General features: G+C 43.5%; 1 protein-coding gene across 1 annotated transcript in view; it reads right to left on the bottom strand.

The window, feature by feature from the left end:
• Positions 1-319: 319 nt before the first annotated feature.
• Positions 320-15,418, bottom strand: part of ubap1lb (ubiquitin associated protein 1-like b) — a 44,933-nt gene continuing 29,834 nt past the window's right edge. The window contains exons 3-5 of the mRNA XM_034162607.1: positions 2,071-2,259; positions 633-734; positions 320-518 (exon numbers count right to left, since the gene is read on the bottom strand). Of these exons, the coding sequence (XP_034018498.1) occupies positions 384-518; positions 633-734; positions 2,071-2,259 (426 nt within the window). The 3' untranslated portion in view covers positions 320-383. The remainder of the gene's footprint in view (positions 519-632; positions 735-2,070; positions 2,260-15,418) is intronic.

The raw sequence follows: 15,418 nt of genomic DNA, 5'->3' as shown, positions 1-15,418 counted from the left end.
ATAGTGACAACATGGCAGACAGAAATGTACATCAACACGTGAACAGCCTACAGTGGATCGACTGAAAGCAAAACATATCACGCAGGAAGGAGGAATGTGTTTTTGAGCCCAAAAGCAAGATCAATTCATCCCCAGTAATACACACACAAACACACACACTTATACACAGAACTGAACCAAAATCTAATCAGATCATCTACAATCGAGTGCACCTGTGGTGCAAGTATGAAGTGTCGACACCATGTTGTTACCGAGGTAGACAGACAGACAGACGTGAGCATGATGACACTATGAACATGTTATCTGGGACATTAACACTCTAAACATGGGGCCTTAATGTAAAAGTTGTTATTTAGTGCAGTTTGCATGGACGTGTATCTCTGTTACGCTGCACGCATCATCAGTTCCTCCAGAGCCCGTTCACGGTGGTTTCCGTGGACCAGCAGAACTTCTTTGATGGTGTTCTGCTGGAAGCCCATCTCGTTGAACTGGCTGACGAGATGAAGAAACTCCTCTGCCTGGAGAAGAAAACAAGTTCATTACATGAAGCTCATTTCTGAAACGGTTCCATAGATATACTCACACACACACACACACACACACACACACACACACACACACCCATCCAGTACCTTTGTTTCAGAGTTTTGGAACATCTCCAGAGCCTCTTCTACTTGAACCACATCATAACCCCGCTGGCACAGATGTTCACACGCCACCAGGTAACTCAAGATCTGCAAAACGACCAAAAGGATTCAGCAACATTAGGCACACATATGCAAAAATCACTTGTACACAAACAAACAAAACTCAAAGACAAAGTAGTTAAAAGAAAGAAAACAATGTACATAGTGCCCAAAAGGCGCAGGCAGAAGCAACACTTATCAACGCCTAAACCTTTTTGTTAGGTTCTTTTTTAGGTTCTTTGATACTGATTACTGAGCTTTCACCTTGATCTTCATTTAACTTTGGCCATGATCACTGACCTCACTTGTTCTGGGGTTTGGTTTTTGATCCTGACAGCTTAACTGGGACGCTGAATGCAATCTTTGATGCTGATCAATGACCTTTGATCCTGACTGTTGATGGTAGGCAACATTAATGCTGATTGCTGAACATTGATCCAGAACACTGATTCAGGCAGTCAAAGGGCACTTTGACTGCCTGATTACCTACCTTTGATCCTGACAGCTGAAGTTTGATCCTGATCAATTGATCCTTATTTACGATCACGTGACGATGGTGAGCACCATTAATGCTGACTGCTGAACATTGATCCTGATCACTTATTGTGCCCTTTAATTCTGACTGCTAAAGTTTTATCCTGATCAATGATTTTGATCCTGACTATTGATAGGGAGGACTGAGCATTAATGTGGATTGCTGATCAGTGATTCTGATCTTTGACATCCTGATTGCTGACATTTAATCTTGATTGCTGAGGTTTGGTGGTGATCTTTGATTGTGAGCACTGACCTTTAATTCTGATTTCTAAGCTTTGATCCTGATCAGTGAGCACTGATTCTGACCATTAACATCCAGATCTTTGATCCTGGGTGTTTGGCCTTTGATACTGATTACAGGATCCAATTAATCAGGTTCAAAGTCCAGTACGAAGGATCAAACTGAAGATCCAGACCATAATTTAATGGGGCCTTCTCAGCCTGTGTCCCAGGCCACTGGTTCATTTGTTTTTGTGTAGTCCTGCTAGCAAACTAGCAGCCAGACTGTGGTGATCTTACAACTTCACTGGTGGAGCTAATGATCTACGCTGCTAGTTAACTTCATCAAATCATTTAGGTTTTAATATGTCAAATGTGTGTAAGACGATTGGTTTCAGATATAAAACAACAACAGTGACCCTGGGGCCACATTAATATGACTTTTGCTGATTTGGCTTTTATTTTGGCAGGGTGTATTTGGGAGCGGGTGGGTGTGGGCACATTTTTAAATGGCTCAGATCCTTTGGACATGTTGAACCTTTCAGCACGTGGAGCCACTTGGTGTCTGTTCTTCTTGCAAGGGTGGCGACAAAACAAAAGTCAGAAGGCTCACGTGTGATGGACTCACCTGTTCCGGGGTTTGTCGGCCCATCTTCTGCAGGGCGATAATGGCCGTGTGGAGGGGGTAACCCCTGGCAGTGATCACCCCGAGCAGTTCTCGCTCCTCTGGACTCAGAGCCGAGAGCAGCTCCACTGAGGAGTCTGATCCGGTAGATAGGTAACCCCTGGGATCCAAGCGGGAATCTGAACCGGCAGACTTTCAGGAAAATCAAATGGACAGAATACGGGAGAGGGTCAGTGTCTTCACAGTACGGACGCATACACCCCAAAGTTTTAGAGTTTCCATTCGTTAATTCCAATGAGCCGTTTATAACCTGGTTTGTTTCAGAGGCCAGACTTTACACCGGCTAAATTTAGAGTCCAAATCCCCAAAACCATTTTGGAAATGTGAGCTGAAAAAAGTGAGGATTGGTTTTGTCTTTCAGTTGATACAGTGATGACCTTCACAAAGCCGCGGCGCTAAAGGACGTTTAAAATCTGCATTACTGCCACTGTGAGGATCACGTTTACGGCAAGCTGAAAATAAAATCAGTGTGGTGGCAGTACACACACACACACACACACACACACAGCAACAGAAAGCTGCATTCTGGCCACATATCAATCTGCGGGATTAACAGCAATTATTAATATTTTTAACTACATATGACTTCATATTGGAACTACATTGTGGCTTCTTCATGAAGTCACACATGCCAATTGATCACAAATAACTTACTGATCAATCAGAGTTTTGATCAAATCTTTGGACACATTGGTAGTGGAGTTATTATGGTAAGTGTGGTTATGTGTTTTTGTGCTATATTTTGACCTCGACTTTTGACTGATCTGTTTCAAAAGGTAACCATCTGGAAACATGCATCAAGTAATATTCCCAAAAAGTTTAGTTAAAAACCACACAGCCATTCTTTAGTTATTTTGCACACACACACACACACACACACACACACAAGAGTGATTACAATACTCCGCTCACACAGTAACACACAGGGTAAAAAGCTCATAATGTAACAAATCCCATCTGACACTTTTACAATGGGAGAAAACACAAACATTCCAGGGATCAAGGACGAGCTAATGCTCCAGCATCATACGAGCACAGCCTTTAAAAGGCCAAAATAACATTCACATGCCTTTCACATTGACCTCTGACCCCGTGAATGTTATCCAAGCACTCAAAATATTTGGGGAAAAGAAATTAATTTTCTGTTTACAATAAACAAACCTGTGTAAAACAGGAAAAGACTGGTTGCTCTGGTTATCTCAATAAAGCAGAAAAATATTGAGGGTGCTCTTGGAAAAAGGGATACCAGATCACAAAAACAGATGCAGTCCAGGCACTCCAAAAATATGAGCTGCACAAGGATGTATTAAAAGGCCTTTATTTTAATAAACAAACCTGATCTGATGCTGAAAAACCATCACGATTTATTTACACGGTGAAGACAACACATGATGACTGAGAGGGACCAAACCGCATGACGGCAGAGAGGCGATTGAGAGGGACCAAACCACGTGACGGCAGAGAGGCGATTGAGAGGGACCAAACCACGTGACGGCACAGAGGGACCAAACCGTGTGACGGCAGAGAGGGACCAAACCGTGCGACGGCAGAGAGGGACCAAACCGTGTGACGGCAGAGAGGGACCAAACCGCGTGACGGCAAAGCGGGTCCAAACTGTATGATGACTCTGTAAGGGAGTTAGAGTATCTTGTCAATAGTTTTACATCCTTATTGAAGACAACTTTGGATGCTGTAGCTCCTCTGAAAAAGAGAGCTTTAAATCAGAAGTGTCTGACTCCGTGGTATAACTCACAAACTCGTAGCTTAAAGCAGATAACCCGTAAGTTGGAGAGGAAATGGCGTCTCACTAATTTAGAAGATCTTCACTTAGCCTGGAAAAAGAGTTTGTTGCTCTATAAGAAAGCCCTTCGTGAAGCTAGGACATCTTTCTACTCATCACTAATTGAAGAAAATAAGAACAACCCCAGGTTTCTTTTCAGCACTGTAGCCAGGCTGACAAAGAGTCAGAGCTCTATTGAGCTGAGTATTCCATTAACTTTAACTAGTAATGACTTCATGACTTTCTTTGCTAACAAAATTTTGACTATTAGAGAAAAAATTACTCATAACCATCCCAAAGATGTATCGTTATCTTTGGCTGCTTTCAGTGATGCCGGTATTTGGTTAGACTCTTTCTCTCCGATTGTTCTGTCTGAGTTATTTTCATTAGTTACTTCATCCAAACCATCAACATGCTTATTAGACCCCATTCCTGCCAGGCTGCTCAAGGAAGTCCTACCATTATTTAATGCTTCAATCTTAAATATGATCAATCTATCTTTGTTAGTTGGTTATGTACCACAGGCCTTTAAGGTGGCAGTAATTAAACCATTACTTAAAAAGCCATCACTTGACCCAGCTATCTTAGCTAATTATAGGCCAATCTCCAACCTTCCTTTTCTCTCAAAGATTCTTGAGAGGGTAGTTGTAAAACAGCTAACTGATCACCTGCAGAGGAATGGTCTATTTGAAGAGTTTCAGTCAGGTTTTAGAATTCATCATAGTACAGAAACAGCATTAGTGAAGGTTACAAATGATCTTCTTATGGCTTCGGACAGTGGACTTATCTCTGTGCTTGTTCTGTTGGACCTCAGTGCTGCTTTTGATACTGTTGACCATAAAATTTTATTACAGAGATTAGAGCATGTCATAGGTATTAAAGGCATTGCGCTGCGGTGGTTTGAATCATATTTGTCTAATAGATTACAGTTTGTTCATGTAAATGGGGAATCTTCTTCACAGACTAAAGTTAATTATGGAGTTCCACAAGGTTCTGTGCTAGGACCAATTTTATTCACTTTATACATGCTTCCCTTGGGCAGTATTATTAGACGGTATTGCTTAAATTTTCATTGTTACGCAGATGATACCCAGCTTTATCTATCCATGAAGCCAGAGGATACACACCAATTAGCTAAACTGCAGGATTGTCTTACAGACATAAAGACATGGATGACCTCTAATTTCCTGCTTTTAAACTCAGATAAAACTGAAGTTATTGTACTTGGCCCCACAAATCTTAGAAGCATGGTGTCTAACCAGATCGTTACTCTGGATGGCATTTCCCTGATCTCTGGTAATACTGTGAGAAATCTTGGAGTTATTTTTGATCAGGATATGTCATTCAAAGCGCATATTAAACAAATATGTAGGACTGCCTTTTTGCATTTACGCAATATCTCTAAAATCAGAAAGGTCTTGTCTCAGAGTGATGCTGAAAAACTAATTCATGCATTTATTTCCTCTAGGCTGGACTATTGTAATTCATTATTATCAGGTTGTCCTAAAAGTTCCCTAAAAAGCCTTCAGTTGGTTCAGAATGCTGCAGCTAGAGTACTGACGGGGACTAGCAGGAGAGAGCATATCTCACCCGTGTTGGCCTCCCTTCATTGGCTTCCTGTTAATGCTAGAATAGAATTTAAAATTCTTCTTCTTACTTATAAGGTTTTGAATAATCAGGTCCCATCTTATCTTAGGGACCTCGTAGTACCATATTACCCCATTAGAGCGCTTCGCTCTCAGACTGCGGGCTTACTTGTAGTTCCTAGGGTTTGTAAGAGTAGAATGGGAGGCAGAGCCTTCAGCTTTCAGGCTCCTCTCCTGTGGAACCAGCTCCCAATTCAGATCAGGGAAACAGATACCCTCTCTACTTTTAAGATTAGGCTTAAAACTTTCCTTTTCGCTAAGGCTTATAGTTAGGGCTGGATCGGGTGACCCTGGACCATCCCTTGGTTATGTTGCTTTAGACGTAGACTGTGGGGGGGTTCCCATGATGCACTGTTTCTTTCTCTTTTTGCTCCGTATGCATCACTCTGCATTTAATCATTAGTGATCGATCTCTTTTTCCTGGTTCTTTCCCTCAGCCCCAACCAGTCTCAGCAGAAGACTGCCCCTCCCTGAGCCTGGTTCTGCTGGAGGTTTCTTCCTGTTAAAAGGGAGTTTTTCCTTCCCACTGTGGCCAAGTGCTTGCTCATAGGGGGTCGTTTTGACCGTTGGGGTTTTTCATGATTGTTGTATGGCCTTGCCTTGCAATGTGGAGCGCCTTGGGGCAACTGTTTGTTGTGATTTGGCGCTATATAAGAAACAAGTTGATTGATTGATTGATTGATGACTGAGAGGCGACTGAGAGGGTCCAAACCGCGTGACGGCAGAGGGTCCAAACCGCGTGACGGCAGAGAGGGACCAAACCGTGCGACGGCAGAGAGGGACCAAACCGTGTGACAGCAGAGAGGCGATTGAGAGGGACCAAACCACGTGACGGCACAGAGGGACCAAACCGTGTGACGGCAGAGAGGGACCAAACCGTGTGACGGCAGAGAGGGACCAAACCGTGTGACGGCAGAGAGGGACCAAACCGTGTGACGGCAGAGAGGGACCAAACCGCGTGACGGCAAAGCGGGTCCAAACTGTATGATGACTGAGAGGCGACTGAGAGGGTCCAAACCGCGTGACGGCAGAGAGGGTCCAAACCGCGTGACGGCAGAGAGGGACCAAACCGCGTGACGGCAGAGAGGGACCAAACCACGTGACGGCAGAGAGGATCCAAACCGCGTGACGGCAGAGAGGTAGCAGAGAGGATCCAAACCGCGTGACGGCAGAGAGGCGACTGAGAGGGACCAAACCGCGTGACGGCAGAGAGGGTCCAAACCGCGTGACGATGGACAGGGACTAAACCGCGTGACGACGGACAGGGACTACACCGCGTGACGGCAGGGAGGGTCCAAACCGCGTGACGACGGACAGGGACTACACCGCGTGACGACAGAGAGGGACTAAACCGCGTGACGACGGACAGGGACTAAACCGCGTGACGACGGACAGGGACTACACCGCGTGACGACAGAGAGGGACTACACCACGTGATGACAGAGAGGACTACACCACGTGACGACAGAGAGGACTACACCACGTGACGACAGAGGGACTACACCACGTGACGACAGAGGGACTAAACCACGTGACGACAGAGAGGGACCACACCACGTGACGACAGAGAGGGACCACACCACTTGACGACAGAGAGGGACCTCACCACGTGGCAACAGAGAGGGACTACACCACGTGACGACTGAGAGGGACTAAACCACATGACGACAGAGGGACTAAACCACGCCGGTCAAAACCAGAACAGGATGACCTCACGTTCACATCAATAAATGCTGCCAGATAACTATAGAAAACACACACACACACACACACACACAGCAGAGAGTTGATGAGTGTGAATTTGAAGTGGGACACTGATGTCACACGGTGGCCCCGCAAGGAACCGTCTTGGCTCCTTTTCTCTTCACCCTCTACACCTCAGACTTCATGTAAAACTCTGTCTACTATAATCTGCAAACATTCTCTGATGATTCTGCAATCGTCGGCCTCATCACTGATGAGGATGACAGAGAGTACAGAGTGGTGACCCAAGTGTCAGCGGAACCACCTCCAGATCAATGCTGGGAAAACCAAAGAGCTGGTGGTAGATTTCTCTATGCACAGACGCTCTCTACCAACACTAGGAAAGATCCAGGGAATGGACATTGAGATAATGGAGTCTTACAAGTGCCTGGGTGTTCACCTAAACAACAAATTAGAGTGGTCAAGCAACACTACTGCACTTTATAGGAAAGGTCAGAGCAGACTGTACCTGCTGAGGTGACTCAGGTCTTTTGGAGTGCAGGGGCAACTCCTGAGGACCTTCTTTGACTCTGTGGTGGCATCAGCCATTTTTTACGTAGTGGTCTGCTGGAGTAGCAGTTTCACAAGTGCTGAGAGGTGGAGACTCGACAAAGTGATTAGGAAGGCCAGCTCTGTCCTGGGAAGTCCCCTGTACTCAGAGCAGGGGGTGGGAGAAAGGAGGATGACGGCTAAGCTGTCATCACTACTGGAGAACACCTCCCACCCCATGCATGACTCCCTGACTGGACTAAAAAGCTCCTTCAGCGACAGGCTGCTCCACCCAAAGTGCCTGAAGGAGCAATACCACGGGTCCACCCTTCCTGCTGCTGTCAGACTCCACAACCAGCACTGTTCCTAGTAGACCACTCAGATCATTAAAGTAACAATATTCTGTCTGTCATGTGCAATAATATTTGAATCACTCATGTACAATATTACTTGATCATTCATGTGCAATATTACCACACATTCATTTTAACTGTTGAGTGTTTTCATTCAGCCAAAATGAATGGTTAGCAGGAGAAAAAAAAAAAAAACACATTGTGGGAAGTGACTGAGTACCTTTAAAGATTAAACTGAAAAACAATCCTAGTATAACCTGAGCTGCTGCTCCTCTGTGGGCTATAACTTAGTCAACACCATGGGAGGCAGGGATTAGAACCACAGCCCAAGGGTCCGCTGTGGCGTGGAGTCAGGTTTACTTCACTGCACAGCGCCTCCTGCTGGCCACCGTTACACTAGTTAATTCAACTGTGCTTTATTATGCTTTACTACCAGTGGGAGCAAATCAAAACAGTTTGTAATGTGTTCAGGCCCCATTTAGTGCAGCTGGCAATGTCTTTCTGTTGATATGGACTCTAGAGCAATGTTTCAAAGCAAAGGGGATGCAAAGGTTTGAAAACATTCTGGAAAAGTGTTTCAAGTTTGCCATCACTAATTTGCAGTACAGATGAAAAGTTCTGGCACCATCCTTAGGCACACATTGTTTCCATTCTTTAATTCTGGCTTTACTTTCGCTATACTGTTGTATATTTTAGCCTGGCAGAGCGCAGAAAGCTTCTTCCACATCTGGTAGTTCATACGTTGGATGGACTGCAGGAACAAGCATACGAGCTGTCCAGCTGTTCGTAACTTTGATCATTTATCCAGCATCCACTAACTATCCAGCAGGTGACAGACACAACTGTGAGATATTCATTCATTCAATCATTTTCTATACCCACTTACTCCAATCAAGGGTACTGTGTGATATTGCATTGGCACTTCTTCATTCCACCATCAAGTCTCCTCGTCTTCCTTCCTCTGTCCAGATACAGTGAGGAAAATAAGTATTTGAACACCCTGCAATTTTGCAAGTTCTCTCACTTAGAAATCATGGAGGGGTCTGAAATATTCATCTTAGGTGCATATACACTGTGAGAGACATAATCTAAAAAAAAAAATCCGGAAATCACAATGTATGATTTTTTTTTTATAATTTATTTGTATGTTACTGCTGCAAATAAGTATTTGAACACCTGTGAAAATCAATGTTAATATTTGGTAGAGTAGCCTTTGTTTGCAATTACAGAGGTCAAACGTTTCCTGTAGTTTTTCACCAGGTTTGCACACACTGCAGCAGGGATTTTGGTCCACTCCCCCATACAGATTTTCTCTAGATCTTTCAGGTTTGGAGTTTCAGCTCCCTCCAAAGATTTTTTTATTGAGTTCAGGTCTGGAGACTGGCCAGGCCACTCCAGGACCTTGAAATGCTTCTTATAGAGCCCCTCCTTAGTTGCCCTGGCTGTGTGTTTGGGGTCATTGTCATGTTGGAAGACCCAGTCATGACCCATCTTCAATGCTCTTACTGAGGGAAGGAGGTTGTTTGCCAAAATCTCACAATACATGAACCCATCCATCCTCCTGTCAATACGGTGCAGTCGTCCTGTCCCCTTTGCAGAAGAGCAACCCCAGAGTATGATGTTTTCACCCCCATGCTTCACGGTTGGGATGGTTTTCTTGGGGTTGTTCTCATCCTCTAAACATGGTAAGTGGAGTTGATTCCAAAAAGCTCTATTCTGGTCTCATCTGACCACATGACCTTCTCCCATGCCTCCTCTGGGTCATCCAGATGGTCACTGGTGAACCTCAAACGGGCCTGGACATGTGCTGGCTTGAGCAGGGGGACCTTGCTGCCCTGCAGGATTATAAACCATGACAGCATCATGTGTTACTAATGTAATCTTTCTGACTGTGGTCCCAGCTCTCTTCAGGTCATTGACCAGGTCTCCCTGTGTAGTTCTGAGCTGTCTCAGAATCATCCTTACCCCACAAAGTGAGATCTTGTATGGAATCCAGCCAGAGGGAGACTGACAGTCATCTTGTGTTTCTTCCACTTTCTAATAAATAATCATAACAGTTGTTGTCTTCTACCAAGCTGCTTGCCTGTTGTCCTGTAGTCCATCCCAGCCTTGTGCAGGTCTACAGTTTTGTCCCTGGTGTCCTTAGACAACTCTTTGGTCTTGACTCACTTCCTGTTCCGGAGCACAGCGGTGTTTTTCTGTATCTGTTAGCTGTTTAATCTGCGCAGTTAGATTGATCTAGTTATCTAGATTACGATTTGTTTCCCAGTGTAATCTTTACGTGCCTTAACTAAAGCACTCCTTCTGCTGAATCACCTCTAAATTATTTACACATTATTCACTTTGCGTGTTTTTAGGAATCCGCTAGGTTAGCGTAGCTACTAGCTCTTAGCCGATTTAGCATGGCGGCTTCTCCTGTCTCTCCCGCACTTTTCTGCTCTGGGTGTGAAATGTTTAGTTATTCCTCGGCCTCCTTTAGCAGTAACGGTACTTGTAATAAGTGTAGCTTATTCGTAGCTTTGGAGGCCAGGCTGGGCGAATTGGAGACTCGGCTCCGCACCGTGGAAAATTCTACAGCTAGCCAGGCCCCTGTAGTCGGTGCGGACCAAGGTAGCTTAGCCGCCGTTAGTTCCCCCCTGGCAGATCCCGAGCAGTCGGGAAAGCAGGCTGACTGGGTGACTGTGAGGAGGAAGCGTAGCCCTAAACAGAAGCCCCGTGTACACCGCCAACTCGTTCACATTTCTAACCATTTTTCCCCACTCGACGACACACCCGCTGAGGATCAAACTCTGGTTATTGGCAACTCTGTTTTGAGAAATGTGAAGTTAGCGACACCAGCAACCATAGTCAATTGTCTTCCGGGGGCCAGAGCAGGCGACATTGAAGGAAATTTGAGACTGCTGGCTAAGGCTAAGCGTAAATTTGGTAAGATTGTAATTCACGTCGGCAGTAATGACACTCGGTTACGCCAATCGGAGGTCACTAAAATTAACATTAAATCGGTGTGTAACTTTGCAAAAACAATGTCGGACTCTGTAGTTTTCTCTGGGCCCCTCCCCAATCGGACCGGGAGTGACATGTTTAGCCGCATGTTCTCCTTGAATTGCTGGCTGTCTGAGTGGTGTCCAAAAAATGAGGTGGGCTTCATAGATATTTGGCAAAGCTTCTGGGGAAAACCTGGTCTTGTTAGGAGAGACGGCAGCCATCCCACTTTGGATGGAGCAGCTCTCATTTCTAGAAATCTGGCCAATTTTCTTAAATCCTCCAAACTGTGACTATCCAGGGTTGGGACCAGGAAGCAGAGTTGTAGTCTTACACACCTCTCTGCAGCTTCTCTCCCCCTGCCATCCCCTCATTACCCCATCCCCGTAGAGACAGTGCCTGCTCCCAGACCACCAATAACCAGCAAAAATCTATTTAAGCATAAAAATTCAAAAAGAAAAAATAATATAGCACCTTCAACTGCACCACAGACTAAAACAGTTAAATGTGGTCTATTAAACATTAGGTCTCTCTCTTCTAAGTCCCTGTTGTTAAATGATATAATAATTGATCAACATATTGATTTATTCTGCCTAACAGAAACCTTGTTACAGCAGGATGAATATGTTAGTTTAAATGAGTCAACACTCCTGAGTCACACTAACTGTCAGAATGCTCGTAGCACAGGCCGGGGCGGAGATTTAGCAGCAATCTTCCATTCCAGCTTATTAATTAATCAAAAACCCAGACAGAGCTTTAATTCATTTGAAAGCTTGTCTCTTAGTCTTGTCCATCCAAATTGGAAGTCCCAAAAACCAGTTTTATTTGTTATTATCTATCGTCCACCTGGTCGTTACTGCGAGTTTCTCTGTGAATTTTCAGACCTTCTGTCTGACTTAGTGCTTAGCTCAGATAAGATAATTATAGTGGGCGATTTTAACATCCACACAGATGCTGAGAATGACAGCCTCAACACTGCATTTAATCTATTATTAGACTCTATTGGCTTTGCTCAAAAAGTAAATGAGTCCACCCACCACTTTAATCATATCTTAGATCTTGTTCTGACTTATGGTATGGAAATAGAAGACTTAACAGTATTCCCTGAAAACTCCCTTCTGTCTGATCATTTCTTAATAACATTTACATTTACTCTGATGGACTACCCAGCAGTGGGGAATAAGTTTCATTACACTAGAAGTCTTTCAGAAAGCGCTGTAACTAGGTTTAAGGATATGATTCCTTCTTTATGTTCTCTAATGCCATATACCAACACAGTGCAGAGTAGCTACCTAAACTCTGTAAGGGAGATAGAGTATCTCGTCAATAGTTTTACATCCTCATTGAAGACAACTTTGGATGCTGTAGCTCCTCTGAAAAAGAGAGCTTTAAATCAGAAGTGTCTGACTCCGTGGTATAACTCACAAACTCGTAGCTTAAAGCAGATAACCCGTAAGTTGGAGAGGAAATGGCGTCTCACTAATTTAGAAGATCTTCACTTAGCCTGGAAAAAGAGTCTGTTGCTCTATAAAAAAGCCCTCCGTAAAGCTAGGACATCTTTCTACTCATCACTAATTGAAGAAAATAAGAACAACCCCAGGTTTCTTTTCAGCACTGTAGCCAGGCTGACAAAGAGTCAGAGCTCTATTGAGCTGAATATTCCATTAACTTTAACTAGTAATGACTTCATGACTTTCTTTGCTAACAAAATTTTAACTATTAGAGAAAAAATTACTCATAACCAAAGACGTATCGTTATCTTTGGCTGCTTTCAGTGATGCTGGTATTTGGTTAGACTCTTTCTCTCCGATTGTTCTGTCTGAGTTATTTTCATTAGTTACTTCATCCAAACCATCAACATGTTTATTAGACCCCATTCCTACCAGGCAGCTCAAGGAAGCCCTACCATTATTTAATGCTTCGATCTTAAATATGATCAATCTATCTTTGTTAGTTGGCTATGTACCACAGGCTTTTAAGGTGGCAGTAATTAAACCATTACTTAAAAAGCCATCACTTGACCCAGCTATCTTAGCTAATTATAGGCCAATCTCCAACCTTCCTTTTCTCTCAAAAATTCTTGAAAGGGTAGTTGTAAAACAGCTAACTGATCATCTGCAGAGGAATGGTCTATTTGAAGAGTTTCAGTCAGGTTTTAGAATTCATCATAGTACAGAAACAGCATTAGTGAAGGTTACAAATGATCTTCTTAGGGCCTCGGACAGTGGACTCATCTCTGGGCTTGTTCTGTTAGACCTCAGTGCTGCTTTTGATACTGTTGACCATAAAATTTTATTACAGAGATTAGAGCATGCCATAGGTATTAAAGGCACTGCGCTGCGGTGGTTTGAATCATATTTGTCTAATAGATTACAATTTGTTCATGTAAATGGGGAATCTTCTTCACAGACTAAAGTTAATTATGGAGTTCCACAAGGTTCTGTGCTAGGACCAATTTTATTCACTTTATACATGCTTCCCTTAGGCAGTATTATTAGACGGTATTGCTTAAATTTTCATTGTTACGCAGATGATACCCAGCTTTATCTATCCATGAAGCCAGAGGACACACACCAATTAGCTAAACTGCAGGATTGTCTTACAGACATAAAGACATGGATGACCTCTAATTTCCTGCTTTTAAACTCAGATAAATCTGAAGTTATTGTACTTGGCCCCACAAATCTTAGAAACATGGGGTCTAACCAGATCCTTACTCTGGATGGCATTACCCTGACCTCTAGTAATACTGTGAGAAATCTTGGAGTCATTTTTGATCAGGATATGTCATTCAAAGCGCATATTAAACAAATATGTAGGACTGCTTTTTTGCATTTACGCAATATCTCTAAAATCAGAAAGGTCTTGTCTCAGAGTGATGCTGAAAAACTAATTCATGCATTTATTTCCTCTAGGCTGGACTATTGTAATTCATTATTATCAGGTTGTCCTAAAAGTTCCCTAAAAAGCCTTCAGTTAATTCAAAATGCTGCAGCTAGAGTACTGACGGGGACTAGAAGGAGAGAGCATATCTCACCCATATTGGCCTCTCTTCATTGGCTTCCTGTTAATTCTAGAATAGAATTTAAAATTCTTCTTCTTACTTATAAGGTTTTGAATAATCAGGTCCCATATTATCTTAGGGACCTCGTAGTACCATATCACCCCAATAGAGCGCTTCGCTCTCAGACTGCAGGCTTACTTGTAGTTCCTAGGGTTTGTAAGAGTAGAATGGGAGGCAGAGCCTTCAGCTTTCAGGCTCCTCTCCTGTGGAACCAGCTCCCAATTCAGATCAGGGAGACAGACACCCTCTCTACTTTTAAGATTAGGCTTAAAACTTTCCTTTTTGCTAAAGCTTATAGTTAGGGCTGGATCAGGTGACCCTAAACCATCCCTTAGTTATGCTGCTATAGACGTAGACTGCTGGGGGGTTCCCATGATGCACTGTTTCTTTCTCTTTTTGCTCTGTATGCACCACTCTGCATTTAATCATTAGTGATCGATCTCTGCTCCCCTCCACAGCATGTCTTTTTCCTGGTTCTCTCCCTCAGCCCCAACCAGTCCCAGCAGAAGACTGCCCCTCCCTGAGCTTGGTTCTGCTGGAGGTTTCTTCCTGTTAAAAGGGAGTTTTTCCTTCCCACTGTAGCCAAGTGCTTGCTCACAGGGGGTCGTTTTGACTGTTGGGGTTTTACATAATTATTGTATGGCCTTGCCTTACAATATAAAGCGCCTTGGGGCAACTGTTTGTTGTGATTTGGCGCTATATAAAAAAATTGATTGATTGATTGATTGACTATGGTGGACAGGTTGGAGTGTGATTGTGTGAACAGGTGTCTTTTATACAGGTAACAAGTTCAAACAGATGCAATTAATACAGGTAAAGAGTGCAGAATAAGAGGGCTTCTTAAAGAAAAATTAACAGGTCTGTGAGAGGCAGAATTCTTTCTGGTTGGTAGGTGTTCAAATACTTATTTGCAGCAGTAACATACAAATAAATTATTAAAAAAATCATACATTGTGATTTCCAGATTTTTTTTTTTTATTTTTTTTTTTTAGATGATGTCTCTCACAGTGGACATGCACCTAAGATGAAAATTTCAGACCCCTCCATGATTTCTAAGTGGGAGAACTTGCAAAACCGGAGGGTGTTCAAATACTTATTTTCCTCACTGTAGTCTCTTCCTATCTCTCTTCCTCACCACTTTTGCAGTAGTTGTCCCGTCCAGTTCTCCAACTTCACCTCCATCCCATGCCCGTCTCCCCACCTCCCTGAATTTCATATGAGTCTTCCACCTTAA

Source organism: Thalassophryne amazonica, chromosome 2 (genome assembly GCF_902500255.1).
Source record: "Thalassophryne amazonica chromosome 2, fThaAma1.1, whole genome shotgun sequence".
Taxonomy (NCBI): domain Eukaryota; kingdom Metazoa; phylum Chordata; class Actinopteri; order Batrachoidiformes; family Batrachoididae; genus Thalassophryne; species Thalassophryne amazonica.
This window is presented reverse-complemented; position numbering and strand designations above follow the sequence as displayed.